The sequence below is a fragment of the Triticum dicoccoides genome, chromosome 5B (assembly GCF_002162155.2).
Source record: "Triticum dicoccoides isolate Atlit2015 ecotype Zavitan chromosome 5B, WEW_v2.0, whole genome shotgun sequence".
Lineage (NCBI taxonomy): Eukaryota > Viridiplantae > Streptophyta > Magnoliopsida > Poales > Poaceae > Triticum > Triticum dicoccoides.
The window spans coordinates 515,396,237-515,409,461 of record NC_041389.1 but is presented as its reverse complement, the minus strand read 5'-3'; the positions used below and the strand labels follow the sequence as shown (position 1 = coordinate 515,409,461).

Sequence of the window (13,225 nt, the reverse complement as noted above, 5' to 3'; positions counted from 1 at the left end):
AAGTTTCTTTTGCTGCACACTCGGTTCATGGCTAGGTACTAATGATCATGAAAGTATTTTTATTATCTGACGTTACACATCTCATTGTATTTTGGGATGTTGTTGCTGAACACGAATATGAAATCAGTTGCTTTTCAATATTTATCCTTGGTTTATGTCCGGCAATATGTTCTTTTTACATTTTGGCATGAAATGGGTCGAAACAGACGAAAGAGGAGAAAGTTTGGAGCATGATTTGCATGTTGTTTGTCAAGTTGAGATTCATCTGTCAGTATTTTAGTGTTGACATATTGGTGTGAAGAATAAACTAACTGATAATTCTTTATTTATAATTTCCTCTTTAAGGATGAATGAAAAATATATATATCTACGTGCGTTGCACGTGCACGCTTACTAGTAAGACAAGATGCGCGAAAGGAATTCCTCCATACTTATTATTACTGCTGTAAAAAGGAGATACTAGTAGGGTGAAATATAACCCCCCTATGGATGCCCCTCAGTAGTCTTGAATTCTTTGAGTTTTTCCTATTGAACATGATCAAAAAAGATATTGAGCTAACCACGTCAATAACAACTGAAATGCAATGCATGCTAAAACCAAGTTTTTTCATTGTCTTTTGTTGATATAACCATTCCACCTCATTGTGTCTTGTCATCATATCCAGTGTTAGCACACAGTACATGTGGGTTCTTGGCATGTTCCTTCTCATAAAATAAATCACTCATATACTGCCATAATATTATTTGTTATAAGGCATATTGGAACAAAGGTCGTCCGCTATTCTGGAATGATTTCAGGCCAAAAAAAAATTTGGAATGGTTTGCGATGATTTTGGAAGCAATCTTACATGTGACATTACATAAACCGACGGGGCAAGACCGGGAGAGAAGAGTAGGATGATACCTTTGAGATTAAGACCATAATGTTGTTGTGGATTGTATCGATGCTCTCGATACCCTCGACAACACCCATAACTGCACAAGTCACATCAGAACCACAAAAATCCAAGTGATGCTAGAAAAAATGTGTTCAACTTTTTTTGAGGGATTAAAAAAATGTGTTCAGCTATGGGGTCTTCATCGGAGACATTTGAAAAGGTTCACTTATTAACCTCATCTTGAGAGTCGTACTATAAGTATATTCATCTTAAAAAGGTCGTGTCATGCCGGGTCGTGTGGGCAAACAACGTGTTTGGTTTGGGAAAACTAGAGATGGGGAATAAAAGTTGAGGGGTGAGGAGATTAAAAGTCCACTGTTTGATTAGAGGGAATGAGAGTTCACTAGTAGAAAACAGAGCTTTGGTTGAAGCTCAATCTACACATTAGTCCCGGTTGCATTACGAACCGGGACTAATGTGAGCATTAGTCCCGATTCTAGCGGCTAGTGCGCCGAGCAGGCATTAGTCCCGTTTCAAATGGGACCTTTAGTCCCGGTTTCAACCCCTTTAGTCCCGGTTGGTGGCTCGAACCGGGACTAAAGGTCTAACCTTTAGTCCCGGTTGGTGGCTCCAAACGGGACTAACGGTGGCTCCAAACGGGACTAACGGTGGCTCCAACCGGGACTAAAGGTTAACCTTTAGTCCCGGTTGAAGCCACCAACCGGGACTTAAGGGGTTCCGAAATTTGTTTTTAATTTTTGTTTTGAATTGCTTATATCTTTTAGGATATTTGATGTTTTTGAGTGATTCTTTTTGCATTAGATTCAAAATTTTGTCTACTTTCTGTTTGTGCCATTAGTTTTCAAATTTGAATGATTTAAATACTCCCTCCATCCGGAAATACTTGTCATCAAAATGAATAAAAAGGAATGTATCTATACGTATATTAGTTCTAGATACATCCCCTTTTATCCATTTTGATGGCAAGTATTTTCGGACGGAGGGAGTATGAATTTGTTCAAATTTGCTTCAAGCCCTAGATTGTGAATAATTTGAGTTTAAAAATAGTTTTAATTTATTTCTTTTTGCTCCTAGTCACATGTTAGATTGTTGTTGCAGTAAGATTTATTCGGTTATTTTTAGAATAATTTAAATTAGGGTTTTAATTAAAACAATATTGTTTTGCTTGTGGAGTTGTTTTAGTCCTTTAATTGTTGTTTTCAATTATTTTTAGTTAGTTCTTTCTGTAGAATTTAACATGTTGTAGTATGCTTCTGTTAGACAACAGTAGATAAAATTTTATAATTAATTAATATTAATTTTGCTACTGTTTTGTATTAATATTTGTTTAGCCTTTAATAATAGTTGATAGAATTGGTTTTGCTATATTAAAAAGTAATTTTTTTGCCACTTTAATAGAACGTGACTCTGACTTGATTAACCTCAGTTGTGACTCTAGCTAGGATGGTGCTACCAGATGTAGTTGACGGTAGGATTGGATGGACACCAACCCGAACTAAAAGGGGTTCTGCAATTTTCAATCTATACCACCCCTATAAAATCCTTCGACATGTAGTTATGTTACTACATCTACTAGTTAGGAAAATTAAAAAAACATAAATTTCGACATATTTTGCAAAAAAGTGTTATGAAAAAGTAAAACAGCTATAACTTTTGCATACGATGTCGGAAAAAAACGTATAATACATCAAAATGTTCAGCACGAAAAGCAGTTCCAATTTCGACCGCTGTAGGCCGTTTTGCAAATTTTTAGAATCCTCATATTTTGAAAGGAAAAAAATAATCCTCAGATTTATGTTTTTTGAATTTTTGATCAAACTCTGATCAAACTTGAAGGAAATATGACCTAGAGGCAACAATAAAGTTATTATTTATTTCCTTATTTCATGATAAATGTTTATTATTCATGCTATAATTGTATTAACTGGAAACTTAGTACATGTGTGAATACATAGACAAAACATAAGTGTCCCTAGTATGCCTCTACTTGACTAGCTCGTTTATCAAAGATGGTTATGTTTCCTACCCATAGATATGTGGTGTCATTTGATGAACGGGATCACATCATTAGGAAAATAATGTGATGGACGTGACCCATCCGTTAGCTTAGCACTGTGATCGTTTCAGTTTCATTGCTACTGCTCTCTTCATAACTTATACATGTTCCTTAGACTATGAGATTATGCAACTCCCGAATACCAGAGGAACACTTTTGTGTGCTACCAAACGTCACAACGTAATTGGGTGATTATAAAGGTGCTCTACAGGTGTCTCCAAAGGTGTTTGTTGAGTTGGCATAGATCGAGATTAGGATTTGTCACTCCGTGTTTTGGAGAGGTATCTCTGGGCCCTCTCGGTAATACTCATCACTATAAGCCTTGCAAGCATCGTGACTAATGAGTTAGTTGCGGGATGAAGTATTACAGAACGAGTAAAGAGACTTTCCGGTAATGAGATTGAACTAGGTATGATGATACCAACGATTGAATCTCGGGCAAGTAACATACCGATGACAAAGGGAACAACGTATGTTGTTATGCGGTTTGACCGATAAAGATCTTCGTAGAATATGTAGGAGCCAATATGAGCATCCAGATTCCGCTATTGGTTATTGACCGGAGACGTGTCTTGGTCATGTCTACATAGTTCTCGAACCCGTAGGGTCCGCACGCTTAACGTTCGATGACGATTGGTATTATCAGTTTATGTGATATAATGTACTAAAAATTGTTCGGAGTCCCGGATGTGATCACGGACATGACGAGGAGTCTCAAAATGGTTGAGACATAAAGATTGATATATTAGATGACTATATTCGAACACCGGAAGTGTTCCGGATAAGTTTCGGATAAAACCGGAGTACCGGGGGGTTACCGGACCCTCCTCCCCCCCGGGAACCTACTGGGCCTCATGGGCCTTGGTGGAGAAGAGAGAGGGCCGGCCAGAGGGGGCGGCGCCCCCCTCTCCTTCCTTCTCTCCACCTCCTCCTTCCCCATTCTCCTTGTTGGAATAGGAAGGGGGGGGGCTACTTAGAGTAGGATTGCCCCTCCTTGGCGCGCCTCCTCCCCTAGCCAACCTCCTCCTCCCTCCCTCCTTTATATACGGGGGTAGGGGGCGCCCTAGGACACACAAGTTGAGTGTTTAGCCGTGTGCGGTGCCCCCCTCCACAGATTTCCGCCTCGGTCATATCGTCGTAGTGATTAGGCGAAGCCCTGCGCTAGTAACTTCATCATCATCGTCACCACGCCGTCGTGCTGACGAAACTCTCCCTCGACCTCAGCTGGATCTAGAGTTCGTGGGACGTCACCGAGCTGAACGTGTGCAGATCGCGAAGGTGTCGTACCTTCGATGCTAGGATCGGTCGAATCGTGAAGACGTAAGACTACATCAACCGCGTTGTTATAACGCTTCCGCTTTGGTCTACGAGGGTACGTGGACACACTTCCCCTCTCATTGCTATGCATCACCTAGATAGATCTTGCGTGATCGTAAGTTTTTTTTGAAATTACCACGTTCCCCAACAGAACTGTGGTCAAACTATGTTCAAACTACTTATTCAAGAAATATTAATGTTACTAAATAATTATTGTTTCTTAAAATAATAGTTTCAAACTCAAACGGTGCTTCATGCACAAGTTCAACTCCTAAGGGTTAATAGGATTGACAGCTTACTATTGTCAGAAAAACAACAAGTGCAGACTTGGAAACTAGGGGGAATAGAACTCAGAAGTTAAGCGTGCTTAGGCTGAGGTAGTGAGAGGATGGATGACCACCTGGAAAGTTAGACAATTTGAAATGGGTGGTCCATACTTGAGCAGTTATGATGGGTGTTTAGACTTTTTTTTAAATCCTTTAGTCCCGGTTGGTGGTGTTACCAACCGGGACTAAAGGTGAAGCTCCAGACAGCAGCTACGTGGAACTCCTTTAGTCCCGGTTCGTAAGCAAACCGGGACTAAAGGTTTTGTGGGTTTTAGTCCTGACCCTTTAGTCCTGGTTCTGGGACTAAAGGTCCTCTGGAACCGGGACTAAAGACCCGTTTCCTACTAGTGGTTTAAGTGAGAGGGGAATGCATTTTTTTTAACACAGTACAAATGCAGGCGCTCATACATGCGCATACATCACCCTATGAACACACACACGCACACCCTACCCCTATGAGCACCTCCGAAAGACTAAGCCGGCATATCATCTTGAAATTTTACGAAGTCACCGTAGGCACCTCATCATCGACGGGAACATCTCCTCCCACTAAATGTGCATCGCTGGAAATCTTAAAATAGTCCAGGAATAAATGCGAGCACTAAGACTTGAACCCCAAGTGTGCTGGGGATACCACATTTCCTCTAACCATCCAACCACAGGTTGGTTCGCAGAGGGGAATGAGAGTCGAGGAAGCCAATTCCATCGATTTCTTCCTATGGGTACCTATTAATTCGTGGGTAGAGTTTTATCCCACGTCAATTTCCATTATATACCAAACAAGAAAATGAGAGTAAAAGCTACTTTTCAAGCCTAATCCCTTCATAAACATCTTTGTGCAAACTCCCATTCCCCTGCCCGAGACAGTTTTTTTAAGGATCACCAAACAGGTTGTTAAGGCCTGGATTTCAGGATCGGCTTTGTACCAGGTGAGCCAAACGCGGGCCGGGCCTCTTGAGCGCGTGCCGTGCCAGGCACATGCCGGGCCAAAATTCCGTGCCCGCGGGCCGGCCCGCGCGACACGGACCAGACGGCCAGGTTTGCTCTGAGACAGAGGAGGCTGAGAGATACGCGTGATCCGGCCGTTCCTTTGGAACTGGATGCACGCACGAGCTGGTGGAAAACGCCTGCACCACCACCTCCGCATCGCGCGTGCAGCTTCTAGGGAGGGGTCGCGATTCCCCACCCGGTTCCACTTCCGCTCCTCGGCCGCAGCCACCGCCTCCGCAGCCATGGCCGCCGCCGCCGTCGCCGAGCCCAAGACCAAGTACGATCGCCAGCTCAGGTAACGCGTCGGCCCTCTTCCTCCCGCCCTCCCTCCAGCACACCCTCGGCCACATCTCCGCGTGACTGGCGCGTAGATTCCGAGCGCTCGCCGTCGATTCGAGGGGTTTAGGGTTCTGCCGCGGATGGAACCACGCTCGTGCTCGTCGGGCCCGGGTTGGGCAGGGGGTGACGTCTGATCTAGGGTTTATGCTTCCACTGTGGTTCGGCTAGCGGGTGGCCTGCTGCTAAGATTCGGACGCTGTGGGGTCTGGGCAGCTGCTGCTGTTTGGGTTTCTGAAACCGTTGTTTGGGTACTGATTCAGCCAGTCGCAAGTTTCCTACCCAGTTACCTGCAAAACTGAGATGTTAAACCCTTAGTCTGGACATTTTGTCAAGGCGCATGAGTTGTGGTGTCTGTCACCCGTCAGCCCATCGCAGCTGTTAGTTTAACCCGCCCCCTTGTTTAATCTGCACAATTTGGCCCTTTGATTGATCCTTTACGACATCCATAACAATGGCGTGAGAAAATTTGAAATCGAGCTATCTATTTGGAACAAGCAATTCAGCATTATTAAAACCTACTTATCCATGAGACCAGGATAGCAACAACATTTCCTGTTACAAATCCTTGGTGCTGATTAGTGCGAATCAAAACTAGAATTCATGGCACATGCTTTACTTTATAAATTTAATATGGGCCACATTCTATTGTATGGCCTTCACCTTTCCGCCAATTATGTCTTATGATATATGTTTTATTATTATTATCCGCGTAAGTTACCCCCTATGAAATCTAAGGACACACATATACACATATTGAAAGCTACATGGTGTTTCAAATACGAATTACAGGATATGGGGTGATCAAGGACAGGCTGCACTGGAGAAGGCTAGCATATGCTTGGTTAACTGTGGCCCTACTGGAACTGAAGCACTGAAGAACCTTGTGCTTGGAGGAATAGGGAGTGTTACTGTTGTTGATGGCTCCAAAGTCGAACAATCGGACCTGGGAAACAATTTTTTGTGTAAGTCCTTAGCTATGCAGTCCTTTCTGTTCCTGAATTCGTTTCTTAAAATGATTACACTCATATTTACTGAGAGTCTATATTTATTTTCAGTGGATGAAGGGTGCTTGGGTCAATCAAGAGCAAAATCTATATGTTCATTCCTACAAGAGCTCAATGATGCTGTGAAAGCCAAGTATGTTGAGGAGTCACCAGCAACAATGATAGATACAAATCCTTCATTCTTTTCCCAGTTCACTGTTGTCCTTGCTACCCAGGTGTGTGTTTTGGTACACTCCCAAGATAAACTGCAAAATCAGCGATTAATATGCTGGTGCTTTCTATGTGGATTTTTTTTTGCTGAACGAATACTTGTGATTTCTGTGAAGCCAAAAAATTGGAGTGATTAAAATCTTGGGTTGTGGGTTAGGAAGTTTGTAGGGTCAGGGCAATGCACCAGATATTCATAAGTCATAAATGAATAGCCTATATAGCTTACTTTCGGTTACAAATAGTTGTATCCTGGAAAGAAGTGAATCTCTTTGTATAATTAATAGTAAAGGTCAACACCTGTCATAGCATTTTTTAAGCAGGAAAAAATTTGGATCGTGGTGGGTGACTACCTGAAATTCCTGTTTCATATCAGAGAATAACATGATTTGAGCCTGTGACCACATGATATTAGGCAGTGTTTTGAAGCTGCCATTTAAAAAATTGCAGAGAGTCTTTTGTTCTTTTTAGGATATTAATTAAAGTTAGATAAATATATTTGTCCTCACTTTTCATCGAACATGTTTGGAAGGCAATGCTACATTTTTGTGCAACTTGATGAAATGCCCATGCCGTGTCATGGAAGCTGTTCAACCAAATGGGATCACCATAATTCAGTGTCAAATAAGACATAAAGTGACTACTCAAGGTCAACTGGCATGGACATTTCATCTACTTATGTAAACTACTCATAACATGGTGGTCGCACGAAAATTGTTACAAGTAAAATCTCCCGACCGGTATAATTAGGTATTTTCATTTGTGACAAAATTTTATTGCACTATACATCTATTGCGAACACAAAAAAAACAGGCATCTGAATTACCATTAAATTAAATTTTGGTTTAATTTTCCCTTAATGATATACTTACTACTGGGTGCATAGTTTAGGAATATGGTGTGGCTCGTATACTACTTCTCTGGCCATCTTTGCAATCGATGGTTTATTGAGTAGACCGATGATTCATATTTTTGGCATGTCACTGTTAGCGCCAAACCTGTTTTACCGTTTTTATGTCCCGTACTTTGGTGAATGTAGATGCCACAAGAATTTCCAGTTTGCTGTTGAAGTCTTTTAGCCTATTTCTGGGCAAAATACATCTATATGCAGTGTGCGCCTCTCAAATAAAGTTACTAATACCAAATTTTCACTACTGCAGCTTCCGGAGAGTTCTTTATTGAAATTAGATAGTATCTGCAGGAGCGCAAATATTGTGTTGGTTGCTGCGCGTTCATATGGTCTAACTGGGGTTGTCAGGGTCAGCATCAAGGTACTTCATATATCTATCTTAACCCCTAAAATATGTATAGTGCCTCCATATACCAAATTATCATGATGTCATTATATCACAGTTACAAGGACTGGTAATTGTAAATTCTTGCTTATTTGATACAGAGCCTAGCGTTTAGTACTTCATTATACACCAGCGTCTAACCATATTTGGGAGAAGTTATGGCCCAAATCATTTTAAGAAAATTGACCGTTTTTTCTTCTAATGTATTGTTAGGAGCACTGTGTTATAGAATCAAAACCGGACCACTCTTTGGATGACTTACGGTTGCACAATCCCTGGCCGGAACTCAAACAGTAAGAGATATTCATTTCTCTATTGTTTGCAGAAAAAATTGCATGATAATTGTCTCATTCTCAAGGAAATATTTGTTGCTGACTTTCTATTGACTTGCAGATTTGCAAAGTCAATCGATATATGCGACAAAGATCCTGTTGTGCACAAGCATACTCCATACATTGTTATCCTCGTGAGGCTTGCTGAAAAATGGGCTGATGCACATGATGGGCAGTTACCTTCGACCAGGCAAGAGAAAAGGGAATTTAAGGTACATGATCTTTTGGGTTTGCTGGCCGGCAAAACAGATTTCTCTGGTCGTTGACTAAGCTACTGTTTTTGTCAGGACCTAATTCGAGCCCATATGCTTAACGTAGATGAAGACAATTATAAAGAAGCAGTAGAATCTTCATATAAAGTCTCGGTAACTCCAGGAATCAGTAAGTTAGTTCTACCATTACTTTTATGAATGTAACTTCAACACGATTCACCGCTTACTTTTCTTCATACCATACATGAAAACTACTTGAATTAATGCGACTTCAACTCCGTGCTCAACATATTTAATGAGTGCAAATGTGGCAGCCCCAAAACTTCTTCACACTAAACTTTTACATATAGTCTGCATTCGGATTAGTAATGGCTTCACATAGTTTACTGAATCTTAAACATGAAATAATTTGTGGATTTATGTAGATCAGAGTTCAGCTATCTGCTTCAGCCTTTTCTTTAAGGAAAGCAGTGGGGGATGCCCCCGCAGCTATTATTTTTGAGAATAAGAACCTATCTGTTTCAGGCATTACTATAGTGATTTGTGGTGGTTGATCAAAGATAACCTGCTTTGTTACAGTGTATGGTGCTGTTGCAGAGTAGCAACTGTAGTATCTGAGTACCATCTGACTATACTATAAAAATAACATTGTCACCTGATATTTCTGGCACAAGCATTTGCTAGGTTATTCAGTCACATGCTTGTCAGTTTGAACTGTATATGAATAACAGTTCATTTTGCTGTTCTCTATCCTTTCCTTAATCAGTACCATGGCGTTGGTGTCACCTAATATTGGTGTGCATGGTAGTTTTGACAGGAAAACAATACCATTCATGTTATGTCACCTGATAGCACACTAAGATGTCATGAAAACAATGGCAGCCACATGCTATCTGAAACGATTTATAACATGTATTGTTGAAAAAAAAATCTGTCACTCCTTTCACAAATATATATGCTTCATGAATTTACTTTGAAATTTGAGTAGTCCTATTTCTAGATGATTTGTTTGTTCTGTTATTTGTTTGTATAGATAAAGTGCACCTGTGCAGAATTGATAGTTCTGACTCATGATCATTTTTTGCTAGGTGATGAAATCCGTCAGATAATTGATGATAGCTCCTCTGAAGTCAATTTTTCTTCTTCAGATTTCTGGGTTTTAGTTGCTTCTTTGAAGGTACCTTCATTATGATTCATATCATAGTGGTTGTGATAGCCCATGATTCCTTAATTTCTGAACATAGTGAGGATGAACGTTAATACATTTGCCACTGCACTGTTATGTGAAATACCAATCACTAGATACCTTTTGATGTTGTTGACACAAATTCAGAAAGTTTCTTATGTGTGTGTGGATGGGTGCGGGGGTTGCGACTTTACTCTATGATACTGATATACTTACAGCCGCATTTATGCTACAATTATTTAAAGCCAAAGGATCAAGTAGTTCTAGCTAGAAGCCTCAGCTGAAGTGGATGATAGGTGGTTCATAACTTGTTTTTATTAGCTAAAGCCAATATGAGTTATTACTGGAGAGGCCCCATTAGAGTAATAAGCCTATATGCGTTAAAGGTAGGTAGCTGTTTTAGGAAGTGAATGTATGGACCATTCAGAAACTGTCCACAACTGTTACCTGGTGAAGGCACAGGGTTTCTTTTGTATATCTTTTTGTGCAATCATTTCTTTCTTACCATTGTTTTCCATTTCTTAAGTTGCATTGCCTTCTTTCTGTTTTACAGGAATTTATTGCAAATGAGGGCAATGGTGAGCTACCTCTCGAGGGAACAATACCGGATATGACATCACTTACTGAGTAGGTTTCTTGCAACTATCATCCCTCAGGTTCAAGTTTATTGCCACAACTGTATCTTCTAATTCATGAACTTTATAAAGTATCCATTTTCTGACCAATGCAGGTATTATGTAAGCTTACAAAAGATTTACCAAGCTAAGGCTGAATCTGATTGTCTTGCCATAGAGCATCGTGTGAAGAGTATTTTGAAGCGAATTGGCAGAGACCCTGATTCTATTTCAAGGGCATGTATCAAAACGTTCTGCAAAAACACTAGAAAACTCAAAGTAAGATGTTATCTTCAGGGGCTTATATATTTGTAACTTATTTTTCTGATTGAATATCTTATTGCATGAACCCTTGATGATTGTGGTAGATAGTCCGATTTTATGATGGATAGACCTTTCAGTGTTCTGTTATCCACTCCCGTGTTTGATGATGAATTTTAAAGTTTATTTTTATGAAATGATGTGCCAATTACTGCTCAGTTATTTGTTAATCTTTTTTTAGGTGATAGGACTATTGTAGATTCTCCTCCATAATGAGTAGATTGCACAGCACATTCAAGTCTTGTATTGGCAGTGCAACTTCTGGCTTAATTTTCTTGTTACATGTGCTAACTGTTAGCTTTTAGTTTTAAACAGTTTTGATTGTATAATAAGTACATAAATATTGTAAAAGATGCCCCAAAAGTCGACCATTCTTATTGGAATCTGTTATTTATCTTGTTTCTGCCTTTGCCCGCTCTTGTTCTTTTGGATCAACTATATGTGCTCCCGTTGTTGAGTGATTTCTGTTGTCTAGGTCTGTAGATACCGCAGTATGGAGGAGGAATTCAGTTCTCCAGTCCTATCTGAAGTTAAAAAGTACTTCGCCGACGAAGACAGTTGGTCAGCATCTATTATTCTTATGTTGCCGTTTCATCTCTTCTGTTGTAAGCAACACAGAAAATTATTATACATTTTCCACATTTCATGCTATTACTAATATGCATGTTCTGCAATATTGTTACTCCCTCCGTTCCCAATTGTAAGATGTTTTAACTTTTTTCTGAATCAGATGTATGTAGACACGTTTTAGTGTGTTTGTTCACTCATTTCAGTCTGTATGCAGTCCATATTGAAATATCGAAAACATTTTATATTTGGGAACAGAGGTAGTATTTATCATATGTAGGGCATCTAGAACTAGGCAATTCTAAAATGCTGTACAATTTAGCATTTTTTTCAAAGGCACTTCTTTGTGAAACTGGCCCTTCATGTGGGTATCTAGAGCAGAACAATTCCATTTGCTTGTTCCCAGTATCAGGCTACCAGCACAGAGTTTCTTTCTTGTTAGAAGTAAATGTTCTTTCAGCCATCGTTGACCGTATTACAGAATGCACTGCAAGTTTTGTTTACACTTGGGTTTATGTGCTTTGAATATTGTGTGTGACTTTATGTTAGAGCTGTTGGCCTCTGGTTTATTTGCATTCCTCTTTTATGTTCTAAATTTTTTGGCTTCTCAAATGACAAGTGATTTTATTGATGTAGCTTCGCAATGAACTTCTATGTTCTGCTACGGGCTGTTGACCGGCTTGCTGCCAACTACAGCAGATTACCTGGAATATTCGACAGGTACATGACAAGAATATGCATTCACTTGTGGCGATAATTGTGATGTCATGCTTTTAATGTTTTTATAATACTGATTAAGCACTGGATTCACTAGTGAGATTGGTGAGGATGTTCCTAGGCTGAAGGAGGCTGCTGTCTCGGTGCTAAGTGACATGGGTTTGAAGGGATCGTCCTTGTCCGAAGACCTGATTGCTGAAGTGTGCCGGTTTGCGGGTGCAGAGATTCACCCTGTCGCTGCCTTCATAGGCGGAGTGGCCTCCCAGGAAGTTATCAAGGTATGCTCCTCCCTTCGCCGACCTTATCGAGCTAGCTATAACCAGGAGGATTATGTTGTTGTATCTTTCTAACAAGTTGTTTCGCCCCTTGTCCAGCTGGTGACCAAGCAGTTTGTGCCGCTGAATGGAACATTCATATTCAACGGAATCGACCTCAAGTCTCAAGTTCTGGCCTTATGACACGGCTTGGTTATCTTGTAGAGTGCTTTGGAACGCTCATCCAATTGGGTAGTAGACCTAGCTAGATTCTGCGTCACGGCCTCGGTGCATGCAATGCAAATCATTCTGTTCATTTATGTACCTTGGTACTGAGGTAGTGTAATTCGCACAGCGGCTGCAGATCAGCTCTATATGAATTCATGGGGCCCCTTCCCCCCTCTTTTGCCGTTGATACTTGTTGGCAGTGGAATGTGGGATGCTTACTTCCTAAGTGGCAACTATAAATCATCTTGGCTAAGAAAATCTTTGCTTAATGACCAAGCTCAAATTCGATCATTTGTGTTGAAACATCTTTATACCCAACAGACTAAAAAATGGTCTTAACAAATAAGTTTATAGAGGACGA

The 13,225-nt window shown here is 40.5% G+C and overlaps 1 protein-coding gene across 3 annotated transcripts; it reads left to right on the top strand.

Annotated features, from left to right (window-relative positions):
- Window positions 1-5,693: 5,693 nt before the first annotated feature.
- LOC119311263 (NEDD8-activating enzyme E1 regulatory subunit AXL-like) lies at window positions 5,694-13,133 on the top strand. 3 transcript variants are annotated; one of them, XM_037586904.1, is made up of 14 exons: window positions 5,694-5,883; window positions 6,717-6,889; window positions 6,983-7,146; window positions 8,299-8,409; window positions 8,647-8,726; window positions 8,827-8,977; window positions 9,053-9,146; window positions 10,066-10,154; window positions 10,717-10,790; window positions 10,894-11,056; window positions 11,574-11,659; window positions 12,302-12,385; window positions 12,504-12,660; window positions 12,757-13,133. In XM_037586904.1, the coding sequence occupies exons 1-14, from the start codon at window positions 5,699-5,701 to the stop codon at window positions 12,838-12,840; spliced, it is 1,695 nt and encodes a 564-aa protein (XP_037442801.1). In that variant the 5' UTR covers window positions 5,694-5,698; the 3' UTR covers window positions 12,841-13,133. The 3 variants fall into 3 exon arrangements, with proteins under 3 accessions (XP_037442801.1, XP_037442800.1, XP_037442799.1); XM_037586903.1 differs by having other exon boundaries at window positions 12,480-12,660; XM_037586902.1 differs by having other exon boundaries at window positions 12,465-12,660.
- Window positions 13,134-13,225: the final 92 nt, after the last annotated feature.

Excerpts from the sequence above, each read along its gene's own strand:
- LOC119311263 (XM_037586902.1), top strand. The coding sequence starts at position 5,699 with ATGCACGCACGAGCTGGTGGAAAACGCCTGCACCACCACCTCCGCATC. Across the intron at positions 8,410-8,646 it reads TTGTCAGGGTCAGCATCAAG|GAGCACTGTGTTATAGAATC; the intron begins GTACTTCATATA and ends ATGTATTGTTAG. Across the intron at positions 8,978-9,052 it reads AAGAGAAAAGGGAATTTAAG|GACCTAATTCGAGCCCATAT; the intron begins GTACATGATCTT and ends TGTTTTTGTCAG.